Source organism: Heloderma suspectum, chromosome 8 (assembly GCF_057233095.1).
Source record: "Heloderma suspectum isolate Gila_16-S chromosome 8, 16-S_ref, whole genome shotgun sequence".
Classification (NCBI taxonomy): Eukaryota; Metazoa; Chordata; class Lepidosauria; order Squamata; family Helodermatidae; genus Heloderma; species Heloderma suspectum.
The window spans coordinates 21186377-21200478 of NC_139465.1; the positions used below are offsets into that span (position 1 = coordinate 21186377).

Below are 14102 nucleotides of genomic sequence, written 5' to 3' on the forward strand. Positions count from 1 at the left end.
GAACCCAGGACATTTTCCTCAGGGTGGCTTGTTAACTGTGCAGTATGGCTTATTTTTCTCAAGCAAATCACCTTGAGAACCCATGGTTGGATTGTTCAGGTAGTTAACAAGCCACACTGCATGGTTAACAAGCCGCCCTGCAGAAAATGTCCTGGGTTGAGACAATACTCTAACTCATGGTTCAGCAACAACCCACACTCAACCACTGAGTGTGGGTGAGCATGTTGTGTGAACAGCCCCACTGTTTCTCCTATATACCACACTTCCACATGTTAAAAAAATCCACCCCCTAGTTGGATAAATGTAGGGGCCATGGGGGTGGTTTCATGATATGTTGAAATAATAAGATAAATATGAGGCCCCAGCAGTGGAAAGATTATGATTAAAAAAAAAATACAATGAATGTGATGTCCCCATCCACCACCTCTAATAGTATAGTGTTTACCAAATTTATACAGCACAAAAACTGGCCCTGAAAGCCACTACACTAAACCTGGGCTAATTTTAAGAAAAGTGGGTGTACCAAAAGAGACATGGTCTGTCTCATCATAATCCTAACTCCTTTATATTTTGTAATATGAATGATTCATAAAAATCAATTGAGACAATGAGATTTAAAGTGTGTCACTTTGGCTGGATCATGCCTAATAGTTTTGTTTGATAAGTTAAGCCATCATTCAGGTGTGAGAATTCTTAACAATATCCCATAGTATGTAACATTTGGAAATAGTTTGTAAAGACACTAGTACATCATTGAAGAATACGATCTATATAATATTTCTATGTTTTTTGATTCTGCCATATTTGTCACTGGACATACATTTGTCTTATGTATTTTCTTCCTTACCTAGTAGTAGAAATCCTTGAAGGCAGAGTTAAATAACCCTTTCAACTAAAAAATGAAAATACAGTACTTCTATCTGTATCTGCTATTGTTTAGAGCTGGCTTGGCCATTGATTATTTGGGATATAATTTGGGATATATGTCCAAGGTAAGGGATGTAGAGATGAGTGTATCCTCAGGGTGTGTCAGTTTCATATATCTTCGTTCTAGGGATGGCGGAGAAATCTGCCACGGACTCCAGTGAGGCTGGATTCTTTGGAATCCAGCCCCATGGAGTCTGTGGTGGAACGGACTACCCCCCGCCACCTCCCGAAATCCCCCCACCAGGATGGAACCTACCTGACGGTGGCTGGTCCGGGTCACCATCTTTGTTCCGCTGCCAGGCTGTGGAACAAAATGGCGTCTGGCGTAGAGGATGCCATTTGCATCCCTGCCATTGGCCGTGATTGGCTGCATAAATATTTACGTAGCCTATCACAGCAAAGAGCAGGGACGCAAATGGCGTCCCCTACGCTGGACACCATTTGCGTCTGTAGACTGGCTGCGGCCGGAAGTCCGGCCATGGCCGGAGCTGGCCGGTGGCTCCGCGGACTCCCCGCAGAGCACAGCCGGCTGGGGAGGATTCCAGGAGGAGGACCGGATCGCCCCCCCCCCCCCCGCTTGCAGATGCCCCGGACCGGAACGGGATAAGTACTTCGCAGACCCCTAGTTTGTTCATAAGTCTATTCCATCCCACTTCCATATTAATCTGGTTTGGGCAGTGCATGAAAACTCATACACTTTTTATACATCTTTTATGAACATTTTAACACATCTTTTAGAATAAAATATGTGTGTATACACATTTTAGCATACTGTAAGTACTGGGGTCTATTCTTAAAGCCAAAAATGATCACAAAACTTGGAGAAGCGTGAAATCGGAAGGATAAGTACTTTCCAATCTGCACATTTGTCCAGGAGCTGTGAATCAGGTTGGGTCACTTCAAACCGCATACCAAATAAAATCTTCAATCATCTCTAGTCCAAGGCAGCAACAATGCAGTGCTGTGGAATTAATTCATAGGTGTCACAGTACTTTAGGTCCACCCTGCCAGGCAATTCGTGCAGGTTTATTCATTAATAAATATATTTTACCCCACTTATCCACTGTATACAACCCTCAAGATGGGCTAACAATTGATCATTCATAAAACACCCAACAACTAGAACAAATAATTGACAATATGATAAAATGCCAGTCAGCAGAAATCAAGAAGGCACAACAGAAGAAATGGAGTGACAAATTTTGTTGCCCAGGTCCAAAGCTAACTGAAATAGCATGATCTTGACTCAATATCAAAAAAACAGAGTGAGGGTAACCCATTTGGTTGGCTAAGACTAGGGATGTCACAAATTGGGCACCATCACCAAAAAGGCCTTGTCCCACATACCCACCCTCTTGACTTCAACGGTTGGTGAAAAATGGAGCAGGGCCTCCACTGTGGATCTTAGCACATGGATGGGTTTAGACTAAGAATTAAGAGGAAAGGAGCCCCTGCAACTCTAGAACCTTGCCCTATGTTTCTATGTTCCTACAGCTACTCCTACTGTTCCCCTGCATTGTGTTCTTTAGCTCTGATGCATAAACGTTATTGAAATATACTAGCCAACCTGTTTTGAAGAAAGTTGTTCTTGCCCTGCCTGCTGCATAGTGGCTGGGCAGGGGATGCAGTTGCGGTGAGGCAAAACAGCCACAAATGGCTAGCTGCAAGGCCTCATGCAGCTGTGGCCAGTAGGGGTGTGAGCGAGGACAAGCTGGCTACTTAGTCGGAGGCCCACACCTGCAGATTCAGTCAGCAAGTAGCTTGGGATTCTTACCCTCCCTTAATCCAGCATAAGAATAACACAGTTCTCTCAAGGCTAAGTAAGAATTTCCCTCACCACCTGCATTAGTCAAGGTTCAGGTTTGTTCCCACCTATTTTGCACTGATCACCTGGGTGGTGGTGGCCTTACTGCAGAGTCTTGCAAACCCGTTCTCTATAAATTACAACAACTGACAGCAAGAATACAAGTACAGAGAGTGTGACAGTGAGATGAGGGAGTGACTTAACTCCTTCCATTTCAGAGCCATGGTGGAGTTTGCCAGAAGTACTGATCCCTTCATCGGGAAAGCCCACACCATGAATTCGGTTATTGCTTGTTGCAGATCCATTCTAAATTGTTAATAACTTTGTGGCCCTAGTTATCCCAATGCTTTTGTCATATCTCTTTATTCATCTCTGTGTTCTGCAATCATTACTTCCTTCTTCAATTCTGGTCTCGCTGCACTATTTAATTATGGAACGCTCAAGGCGAATGACAGTGATACAGCAATTGGACAAGGCCTGTCACAACTTAAACCAAAAGCAGTGATGAATGCAGTGTTCATTTAGCAAACTTGGGTTTTGCTCCCCACAAAAGTCATTTTCTTTCTCTTCAGCTTAACAAACCAGTTGGTTTCTGTGAAGACAAGTGCGACATAATAATAATAATAATAATAATAATACAGATGTTGCTCTTGGAGAAATGACTAAGCCAGTCATTACATGGGAAAGGTAGGGATGGACGAAAGTCACTTACCTTTTTGAAGGGTGACATTTGCGGTGGGCGGGAGGCGCTCCGTCCCTCCCCCCCCCCCAAATTCTCTCTGACCGGCTCCGCTCTGTGGAGATTCTGCAGAGCTGCCAGCTGGGGCCGCCCACAGCCAGACATCCGGCCGCTGGGCAGCCTGCAGGGACGTAAATGGCGGCTGCCATAGCCACCGCCATTTGCGTCCCTGTATTTTGCCGTGATATGCTATGTAAATATTTACGTAGCCTATCACGGCAAAATCAAACAAACAAACAAACAGCGAACGCAAATGGCAGCAGCTACGGTGGCCGCCATTTGCATTCCTTTTTTTTTTTTGCCGTAATAGCCTACGTGAATATTTATGTAGGCTATCACGGCAAAAAAAAAGGGAATGCAAATGGCGGCCGCCATAGCCGCAGCCATTTGCGTTCCCTTAGTTTTGCCGTGATAGGCTACATAAATACTTACATATTTTACGCAAATGGCATCCCTGTGTTAGCCATGATAGGCTACATAAGTACTTCCGCTATATGGAAGAAACGAATGGCGGCCACAGATGTGGCCACCATTTGCAAGTCAGCACGGACGGCAGCAGGTAGGTGCTCCGTTCCGGGCCCATTACGCGGGGCGGGGGGGTGGGTGGGCTTCGTTCCGCCACGGATTTCAGGGGGTCGAATGCACTGGCATTCGGCCTCACTGAGATCCGTGGAGGAATTCTCTGACATCCCTAGTGAAAGGTCTTTCTAAACATATACATTAATACTCAGATATTCTATCAGGAAGCAGAATTGATATCCTTAATGTTAAGCAAGTAATTCATGTCAGTCTGGCAGGCTAATGTCGTATACACCAGCTTTCCCCAACCAGGTGTCCTCCAGATGTTCTGAACTACAATTCCCAGCATTCCTGACTTTGGCTAGGACTGATGGACATCCAAAAGATCTGGAGGGCATCAGGCTGGGGAAGGCTGGTATATGCTCTCATTTACACATGATCTCATCTGAGCTGAAATGAAACAGCTGCCTTGATTCACCACCCCCATTTACAGGTGGAGAACTGGGGTGACTATTTCAAATATTTTCAGAGGGTGGGGCCTGAATCAATCCATCTGTTTCTGGAGGGGACTTACCAAAGACGTGGTGGCTTCTTTTTCTATTTTATCCTTTTTATAGGCTGTGCATATGATGGGCTTTTTACCCTCCCTTTCCCATGTTTAAAATTAAAGCCAACTTGGAACATGGTAGCTGGAACGTTGGTTTTTAAATGGAGGAAGAGAACTCACCTCACTGCCCTCACAGGCTTCAAAATGTTTTAAAATAGAAATAAAGAGAATCTGTCACTATGGTAAGACCCCCACCTACCCATACACATGAACCAGATGAACTAGTTCCCCCCCCCCAAATTGTCACTCCTCTTTTTGGAGAGAGGGGAGAAGAGAAATTGTTCCATAATGTCAGGGGTGAACCCTGAAACTAGGCCAAAAAAGGACCTATCCCCAGTTTACAAAAAAAGAACATGTTCATCTTCCTCATGAGAAGATGTGTATGCTCCACATGCATGTGAAGCTCAATCATCCTAGTGCCCGCAGGAGATACACAGATTACTTTTTTTTTTTGCAATGATATGCCAGAAAGCATAAGCTCAAATGTTCTTGTGCATTTGCTTTTCATCACAAGTTGCAAACTATCAAAGTTTTATTCCGGCTCTCTTTTTGAATAACTTGGGGAGTCCTGAAATTGTAAACCTCATTTAAAAATGGTTTAGAATGTATAGCCTTTTAAATAGGATGTAGGGTCGCACAACAGCGTGATTTCTATTTTTTTGTTTAGGGGGGAAGAGACATACAAAAACAATGAAATCTTTTCAGGGCATAGTTCACAGATGGCTTGCCTTGGAGTTTAGATCATTTCAGGGAAAGAAAACAGTGGAGAAAAAATAGTTCCTTGTTGTTTAGGTTGCTTAGAGAAATAATTGCTGTTATTGACAGAGCACTATTAAAAGAAGCTTCTATGACGGTCAGACTCCTGTCTATTTCAATGACTATTCCAGCATTCAGGTCTGCAACGGAACCCTTGATTGCTAACAAGTGCTCAGTATACATTTCAATTTGCATTTATCTAGACATATTTTCCCTTCCGGATGTATGTGTGAATTTCTGTAAATATTTCACATATGTGCTATGCCACCCAGAGTTCTTCTAAATCAGAAAAAGAGCTATACAAGTTTAGCACTGAATTAGAAATATATATTATATATAATGAAGATCATCTTATATGTTTTAGAACACTGTTTAAGCCAATCCTTACTCTGTTGAAAAGTGCTTATTAGAGGTAAATTACACATTTTACTACTGAAGCATTAGAGGTACCATTAGTGCAAATTTAAAGCACTGCAAAAACCAGTAGATAATGTTAATTTCAAACAGAGAATCTAAATATATTTTCTACCTTTTTATTACTCGTTTTGTCTTTAATTTTTATTGACTACCTTTTATCTTAACTATACGTTCTTAACACGATGCAACTGTAGTGCGCTGTAATGGTATTAATATTTTATAGAAACTGTATTTATAGTTCTTTATTTGGAAACAATGCAGCAGGTCTGCAGATCTTTGAATCCTTCTGGAATGGTGCCCTCCAAATAATGATAAATTACTTGTGCAGAATGCCATTTGCTAATTATATCCATGATTTACTGCAGAGCAAGACTTAAATCATTCATTTCAGTCTTGCGTAACAGTGCCATAAAAAATTTAGGTTTAAAAATGGTTTCCATGTGTATAATTTAAACAAATTTTAGTGCTATTGTATACAGAAAAACATTGTAGTCATCTGTTTGTTACGTAGTTTGTCTCTCCCTTCACCTCCCCCACCCTCACGTGTACTTTTAATGATCACTGTGGTAGAATAGTTTTGCTTCATTGTCATAATCATAGCTTTTAATCCCACAGCAGTGTTAGCATATTAAGTTAAAAGATATCTTCCCTGTGTGTTTATGGTTTGTCAGCCTTGAGTTGCTAGAATCCCATCTAAAGAAGAATCTTTAAACTATTCATTATATTTTAAGGGTAAAATGGCATTGGAAAAATAATTAGTGACTATTTGGGGCCATTATTATTTTAGAAGTATATATCTTGATTTTTTAATCCAGTAAATTCCATTTAACATACTTATTTGCCTTCTGATAATTACAGGTGAGAAGCCTTACAAGTGTCCCCACTGTGATTATGCTGGTACTCAATCTGCATCACTCAAATACCATTTGGAACGACATCACCGGGAACGACAGAATGGAGCTGGACCACTCTCTGGGCAGTCTCAAAGTCAAGAACACAAAGAAGAAACTTCAAGTAAAGGATCAATGTTCATTAGACCTGAAGTACTGAGAGGAGCCTTCAAGGGTCTTCCTGGTATAGATTTCCGGAGTGGCATAGGATCTCAGCAGTGGTCACCAGGAATGCTTTCCTCAGGAGATCATCCAGGCCATTCAATTGCCATGTCTTCAGAAGTTTCTTCAGACAATATGAAGGGCTCTGACATACCTTCCAAAGGGACACACTTCTCTGAACTGGGCCGAGCTCATCATAGCATGGTTGGAAATGGAGTGAACTTCCAAGGGTCACTGCAAGCTTTTATGGACAACTTTGTCCTCAGTTCCTTGAAGAAAGAAAAAGAAATGAAGGATAAAGTCCTCTCCGATTGCCTTTCCACCAAACCTCTGGGTTCAGAAAGTAGTGAGGAAAAGGTAACTAGTAAAGCGAGAAAAACAGAAAAATCACAGTATGAACCACTTGACCTTTCTGTGCGGCCAGATGCAGCCAATCTTCCAGGTTCATCAGTAACAGTCCAAGACAATATTGCTTGGCATGGCTGCTTGTTTTGTTCCTTCACAACATCATCCATGGAATTAATGGCTCTTCATCTCCAAGCCAATCACTTAGGCAAAGCTAAGCGCAAAGACGGTGTTTTAGGATCAGTTAGAAATGGTAAAGACCAACCTCGGGAGGCCGTTGCTTCAGCAAATAAAGCCAGCTTGCTGCCAACTTCCATACAGTCCAACAAAGATTCAGCTCTTTCCAGTTTGATTGGCCAGGTGGATTCGGCTTCTGAAAGAATGAACCAAGGATCCAAGGAGTCACCAGGAGAGCACAAAAATACTGCTTGGCCTGGTCACATGGATTCCACTTTTTATAATTTTGCAGCAGACTTCTATAAGCAATTTGGTGTTTATTCCGGAGTTGTTGGAGCACATAATTCTTGCATCACTAGTGAAGCTGACATAAAAACACAGTCTGATGATGACCCAACTATGCTACTTTCTGACTCTGTAAATAAAAGTGCTACTGATGACCTGTCAGATATAGCTTCATCTGAAGATATGGAGTCCTCCAAGGAAGAAACCATTGATGAGGAGGACATTGAAACAGAATCAGATCTTACGAACAAACGTTTGTCCAATCTGAACAAAGATGGCACCGACCGAGGGGACAGCATACAAGGCTCTGTTGCCTCAAAAACTTCACAAGGACTAATATCACCATTGCCACCTTCTGAAAAGCAGTGGCACAGTCAGAGTATACTCTCCCCCCACGAAGCTGCACAAGGTGCAATGAAACCAGAACAAGCTCAAAGCCCACAGGTCCTGGAGAAGCAAGTAAACATGTTATCGGTCCTAAGAGCCTACAGCTCTGATGGCTTAGCAGCCTTTAATGGACTTGCAAGTAGCACAGGAAGTAGTGGATGTATCAAGAGACCTGACTTGTGTGGTAAGTTTTAGAATCCTTCTTTCAGACCATTCAGAAAAAAAAAAAAACATACAAAATTGCTGAGTATGCCTAACTGTTTGTTAGTAAATTCGGCTTTCAAAAATGTAAAAAAAAAGGGGACAAAATGCTACTTTGTTACAAAGGATGGACCTCTGTTGAAATCAATGGTGCTTCATGCAACAGGATGTGGCCTTTATATGTGGTCCAGGCCATTTTTAAAAATACATCATGTAGTTTTAAATTAGAATAGAAATTATATAAGATGTTTGTATTTATGATATGTGATCAGGACATCTGCTGCTTCATTTTTATCAATCTGATTTTATTTTTTTTAAATTGATGTGGTAACTTGCAAACTTTTCAGCATTTGAACTGAGGAAAAACACTGGATGCTTTGCCAAGCCTTAGCCTAGCTTGCTTTCTCAAATTTCTTTCTTTATGTTGAATAAGGGCATATTGAACATGCTCAACAGTATATAAATCAAATAGTGAGCTATTCCGATACGTAGCTATATTTTTATAGGGAAAATCTGAAATTCTTCATCAGATAATAATCTTACATTATTTTCAAAAACTCGATAATTTACTGTTTCAGTTTCCTCACCGGAAATAATGTGATCATCAAATCACCTAATTAATATGATAATTGCAGATATCAATTTTTTTTTAAAGCAGATATGCTATTGACCTTGAGTACATTCAATCACTTTTTCCCCAATGAATAATGTTTTTTGGAGTCACCAAATGGCAGATCATGTTGTCTAGGTTATGTCAAGATACGTAGTTATCAGGTTATCCAGACAACATGAGGAGATTCGACACCTGACAATATTGCCACCATGGTTTTGACAAGGTAGATTTTTATTACTTCTCCAAAGTGTGATGGTTGGGAACCCTAAGGCAGGTTATTACCACTACTTGGTGATTCCAACATTCATAATATGTAGATGGAGGATTGCGAGCTCCTTCTTAGTTATCAGATATTTTAGTCAAATACCCTTTCCTTTGATGTCCTGTATGAATCATCACTGTGGAAGCCCCTCAAATCAGAGTTGTTGTGGGTAGGGAAACCCAGTGCTTCTTGCAGCTTTGGATCCAAAATAACATAAAAAATCAGCATTCAGTAGCGAGACAGTGTCTGTGAAAAACACATCTTTTAATGTAATCTTTTTAGTCTTCAAAAACAGAAAGAGCAGCAACAAAAATGCCACGCAGAAGAAATTTAAAAAATAGTGTATTCATTACACCAGTGATAACAAATGGAAAGGAAATTTAAAAGCCCCCTTAACTATTCAGTTGTCCTGCCTCACTAGTTAATGGCACATGGTGGCGTTGGCGCCCAAAAGCAACTTGTGACCTGATCCTCCAATCCCAGCTTCCTGACGGGTGTATGCTACATATGTTAGCAAATATGGGTTTGTCATATACATACTTTCTATTTCTAGATGTACACCTAAAACGTGTAACACGTGGAGTGTCTCTAAGACTTGATGCACTAGTGCTGAAATGCCTCGGTTTAGAGAGGGGAGGTGCACTCTGCTATGGTGGTACATTATCACAAACCACGATGTAATTCCTCCATTGCAGGCTTATGTTCGTGGTGAGGAACAGCAGAGTACAGATGTGCAAAAACACACAGCCTAAGTTCATCTAATTAACCCAGAGAGGTGAAGCATACAGTAAGCAGCTTAAAAACAGCATTTAGCTGGGATGGGAGGAGAGGGGTGTGTGGGAGTGCAATGCCATATCTCTCAACTTTGCCTTTTGCAAATCAAGCCCACCCACACTGCACAGCTCAAAAATATGCTAGGGTGTTTATTCAAAAAATGTGGCATCACTGATTTACTAAATTGGAGATTATTCCATCAAGGCAGAGTTCTGTTTAGGAGAAGTAAAAATTAAATTAAAATAAATGTTGGGAGAAAGTTGCATAGAGGTCTCCCTTCCCCTGGTTTCTTTATTTTCTATTAAGTGAAAGAATGGTTTGGGGTGGGGTGCGGAGAGAGACATAAGCATCAGTCCTGCTGTGATGTATCTGGCAAACTAGCTCAAGGTTATTTACAAATCCACCCACAAGGACTATTGTTGATCTGAACAAATGTTCACCTGCTGGATACTTGAAATTCAGGATACCAGGTGGAGTTCCAATGATTTAGCTAAGGCTACACATATGTCTTGAAGCGTCAGCAGGGTGGCTCTGAATGGGAAAGTGTGCTGTTCTGAGCTCAGTATCCATAACTATGCAGTGCAAAGAATGTTTTCCAAGTTGTCAAAAAAGAAAAAAAGAAAAGAAAAAAAGCCCACTATGGGATTACTGACAGTTTGAAAAATATTGACAGCTGTTAATGTTATGCAAATTAAAAGTCCCACATTCTCTCCTTTTAATAGCTATTGAGCCTCATGATTATAAAAAGAGGGCTGCCCAAAAAAATCTAAAAATTAAACTTTCCCAGTTCCTAACTGAATATTCGGGATAAGATTGTGCTCAAAGTTTTAACAACCTTACCTTCTATTTAAGTGTTATATCCACACATCATCATCATTACCCTTGAAAACAAATCTCACAATTTTTGTGAAGTTTCCACCTTTCTAATGATTCAACATTAATTTCATGAATTATGGAGTTCATGGAAGTTTCACATGCGTGCCTTTTAACGAAGATGTGTCCATGCAGCCTTCTAGGCTGGTCTCCTATGTGTTGGATTATTTTTTTATAAATGGAATTGCAGTTCTAGTCTTCTTTCCCATCCCTCCAAAAATATTATTTAAATAGCTCTGGCTCATATCTTGACTATTAGTTTCCACCCAAGTCTTACTAGTTGTACTTGCATTTCATCTACTTTAAGAAGTAGGATTCTTAAGCATTCTGAAGTTTTCCACCAGTTTGCTTGGCAGGCTTTCCGAATGATTGAAAAATAGATTAATGTCCATTAAAAGCACTTGGCCAATATTCAGTTAGCCCCTAACACTGCTATGATCAGAACTGAAATAAGACATTTTCTGAGCTGCTGTGCCTTGGCCTGATCTGGGAGAAACAGATTGGTGGCATCTTCAACATATTCCAATAAACATTCATTGTTACTGGTGGCTGACTGCATTCACCATTCAAAATGCATGTTTCCTCAATGGATGGCTACAGAGAGAGCAGCCATAATGTATGGCTGTTCAGCTAGTCATCACAAAACATGTTATTAGATTTACCACTTGAGTTATTCATAATCTAAGCATCCTGAGTTATTGGGAGGGATGAGGGTTGGGGGAAGAATGACTGTTCTTTCACTTGCTGAGCTGCATTTAGAGAGTTAGCAAGTGGTTCGACACCCACAAACTTCCCTCTAGACCAGCATGCTGGCTGTGGATGATGGGAGTTGTGGTCCAACACATCAGGTGGGCACTAGGTTGGAGAAGACTGCTCCAGACCCAGCAAATCTTACAGTGCTACCATGCCCTATCCTTTTCAGCCTGGTTCAAGCAGACTTTTGGGCTTTTTTAGCCAGTGAGAGGCAATACAATCCCAGTTGTATTTGTGGCTAACCAGGGAATATCAGAATACAGCACTGGCAAGATTCAGGACCTCTTCACATGTTATAACGTGTTGTGTGTACCTGTCATACACCTGTACGATATGTGAGTAATTCATGGCTTTTTCTCGATGTGTGCATATGCTAGGGATGTCCGCTGCTGGGAAATCTGTATGGATTGCGGAAAATTCCGTCACGGATTTCAGTGAGGCCGAATGCACTGGCATTTGGCCCCCTGAAATCCATGGTGGAACCGCCTGCCCCCCCGCCCCCCCGCGGATTCCCCCCGGAATGAAGCTTACCTGGGGCGGATGTTCCGGGCAGTGGCAGCTCTGGCAGCGGCGGCTGGTCTTTCGACTGGCTGCCACGGCTGCCATTTGCATCCTGGTATTTGCCGTGATAGGCTACGTAAGTATTTATGTAGACTATCACGGCAAGCCAAGCAAAACAAAAAAAACAAAAAACGGTGTATGCAAATGGCGGCGGCTTCGGCGACCACCATTTGCGTTCCCTATTTTTCGATGTTTTAGCCTGCGTAAATATTTACGTAAGCTGTTATGGCAAAAAAAAAAGGAATGCAAATAGCGCCCACTACGCTATTTGCGTTCCCCTTTTTTTCACCGTAATAGGCTACGTAAATATTTACGCAGGCTAAAACGGTGAAAAATAGGGAATGCAAATGGCGGCCGCCGTAGCCGCCATTTGCGTATGCCTTTTTTTTTTTTTTTGCCCAGCCGTGATAGGCTACGTAAATACTTACGTAGCCTATCACGGCAGCCTGGCTAGACGCAAATGGTGTCCGCTACGGTGGCCACCATTTGTGTCCACAGCAGCCCGTCCGCGGCCGGAACTCCGGCTGCGGACAGGCCTGGCCAGCTGCTCTGCGGAGCTGCCATGGAGCGGAGCCGTCCAGGCAGGATTCCGGGGGGGAGGACTGGATCGCCTCCCCCCATCAAGGATTCCGGGGGGAGGGACGGAGCACCTCCCCCCCCACCGCGAATCAATTCCGCGAAAAGGTAAGTGACCTAGAAATCTGGTTCTTTTTAGGCTCAATGGAGTCCCGTGGCATGTACAATTCGCTTTGTGCCTGTGAGTCGAGCTGCGGGCTGTTCCCTGAACTCCAGGAACTTTTTGCGCATTTTTGGAAGGTACTACAATTTGCACAAACTTCTGAGCAAGTGGTGTAAATTATGGCTGTAATTTGTGCAAATTTGACAACAATTTGCATAAATTTGACCACATTTGGTGCAAATTATGGCTGTAATTTCTGCCATAATTTGCACAAATTGCTCTGACATTTGCTCAAATTGTGGAACCTTCCACCCCACCCCAAAAGCACAACATCCCAGAAAATCCACAAACTGGCCTAACTCACTGCAAATTGAGTCAAGGTGCCATAGTTGGGACAAAAATGAAATGGGGGGGGGGAGGAAATCTATAATAACTCATGGAACTCCAACCCCCAAATGGATTTCTCCAACATCCCTACTATATGCTGCAGGGAGGTGAGCGGGCCCCATCTTCCTAACATATGTATACAGAATGTGCTTTTCTGTCACATGTTGTAGAGGACATGGTGGGTACATGCAGTGTATGCATAGTGTTTCTGTGCAAGAAGCAATGGTGAAGTAGTCTAGGTTGGTTTTGCCTCCGCTTAAATGTGCATGTGTGTCTGACTCTGCACTATTAGATGAATAGACTCAGTTCACCTAATGATGACCATTACTTTACTTTACTTTACATACATAAGTTGAGATATTTGTCATCTATAGTTTTATATTATCGCTGACATTTTGTGTTGTCGCTATGTGTGTTAAATGTGAATGATTCACCTAATATGTATGTGATGGTGAGACAGTCAGCAGGAATGCTCTATTAATACTGATGCCACATTCCAGTCTCCCTAGTTGATTTTGACTCATCCACCTCAAACATACTTTTTTCTTACTTCTAGCTCAGAAAACAGTAGTCACTCGTTTATCAAGCCAGTCATCACACTTTCACTGTTTTTGGCTAGGGATAGCATGGGTGTCTGGTTGGGGCGCAAAGCTCGGTGATTTCCCACCAGCTCAGCTCTCTGTACACCAGTCCCTGGATTCCCTCACTTGCCTGACTCAGTGTGCACCACACCAGGCAAGTGCATGGCTGCCTGCTCCCTTGATGAGCTGCCATTTTGCATAAAAATGGCGATTTTCCCTTTTTAGTAAATAACCATGTACACCAATGGCTTCCATAAAGCAGCCATTAATGCAACATTACAGTGGGCGCATGGCAAGTAGGGTCAGGCGGCCAGCAAGGGTCCAGTGAGTGGTGAGCAGGGGAGAAATGGTGAGTTCGGCCATCATGTTTTATGTGCATATTTTTGGAGACCATAATCATTCC

General features: G+C 42.2%; 1 protein-coding gene across 1 annotated transcript in view; it reads left to right on the plus strand.

Annotated features, from left to right (window-relative positions):
• ZNF536 (zinc finger protein 536) overlaps window positions 1–14102 on the plus strand; it is a 410433-nt gene that overhangs the window by 127275 nt on the left and 269056 nt on the right. Inside the window, exon 3 of the mRNA XM_084813077.1 lies at window positions 6628–8199. Within this exon, the coding sequence (XP_084669203.1) occupies window positions 6628–8199 (1572 nt within the window). The remainder of the gene's footprint in view (window positions 1–6627; window positions 8200–14102) is intronic.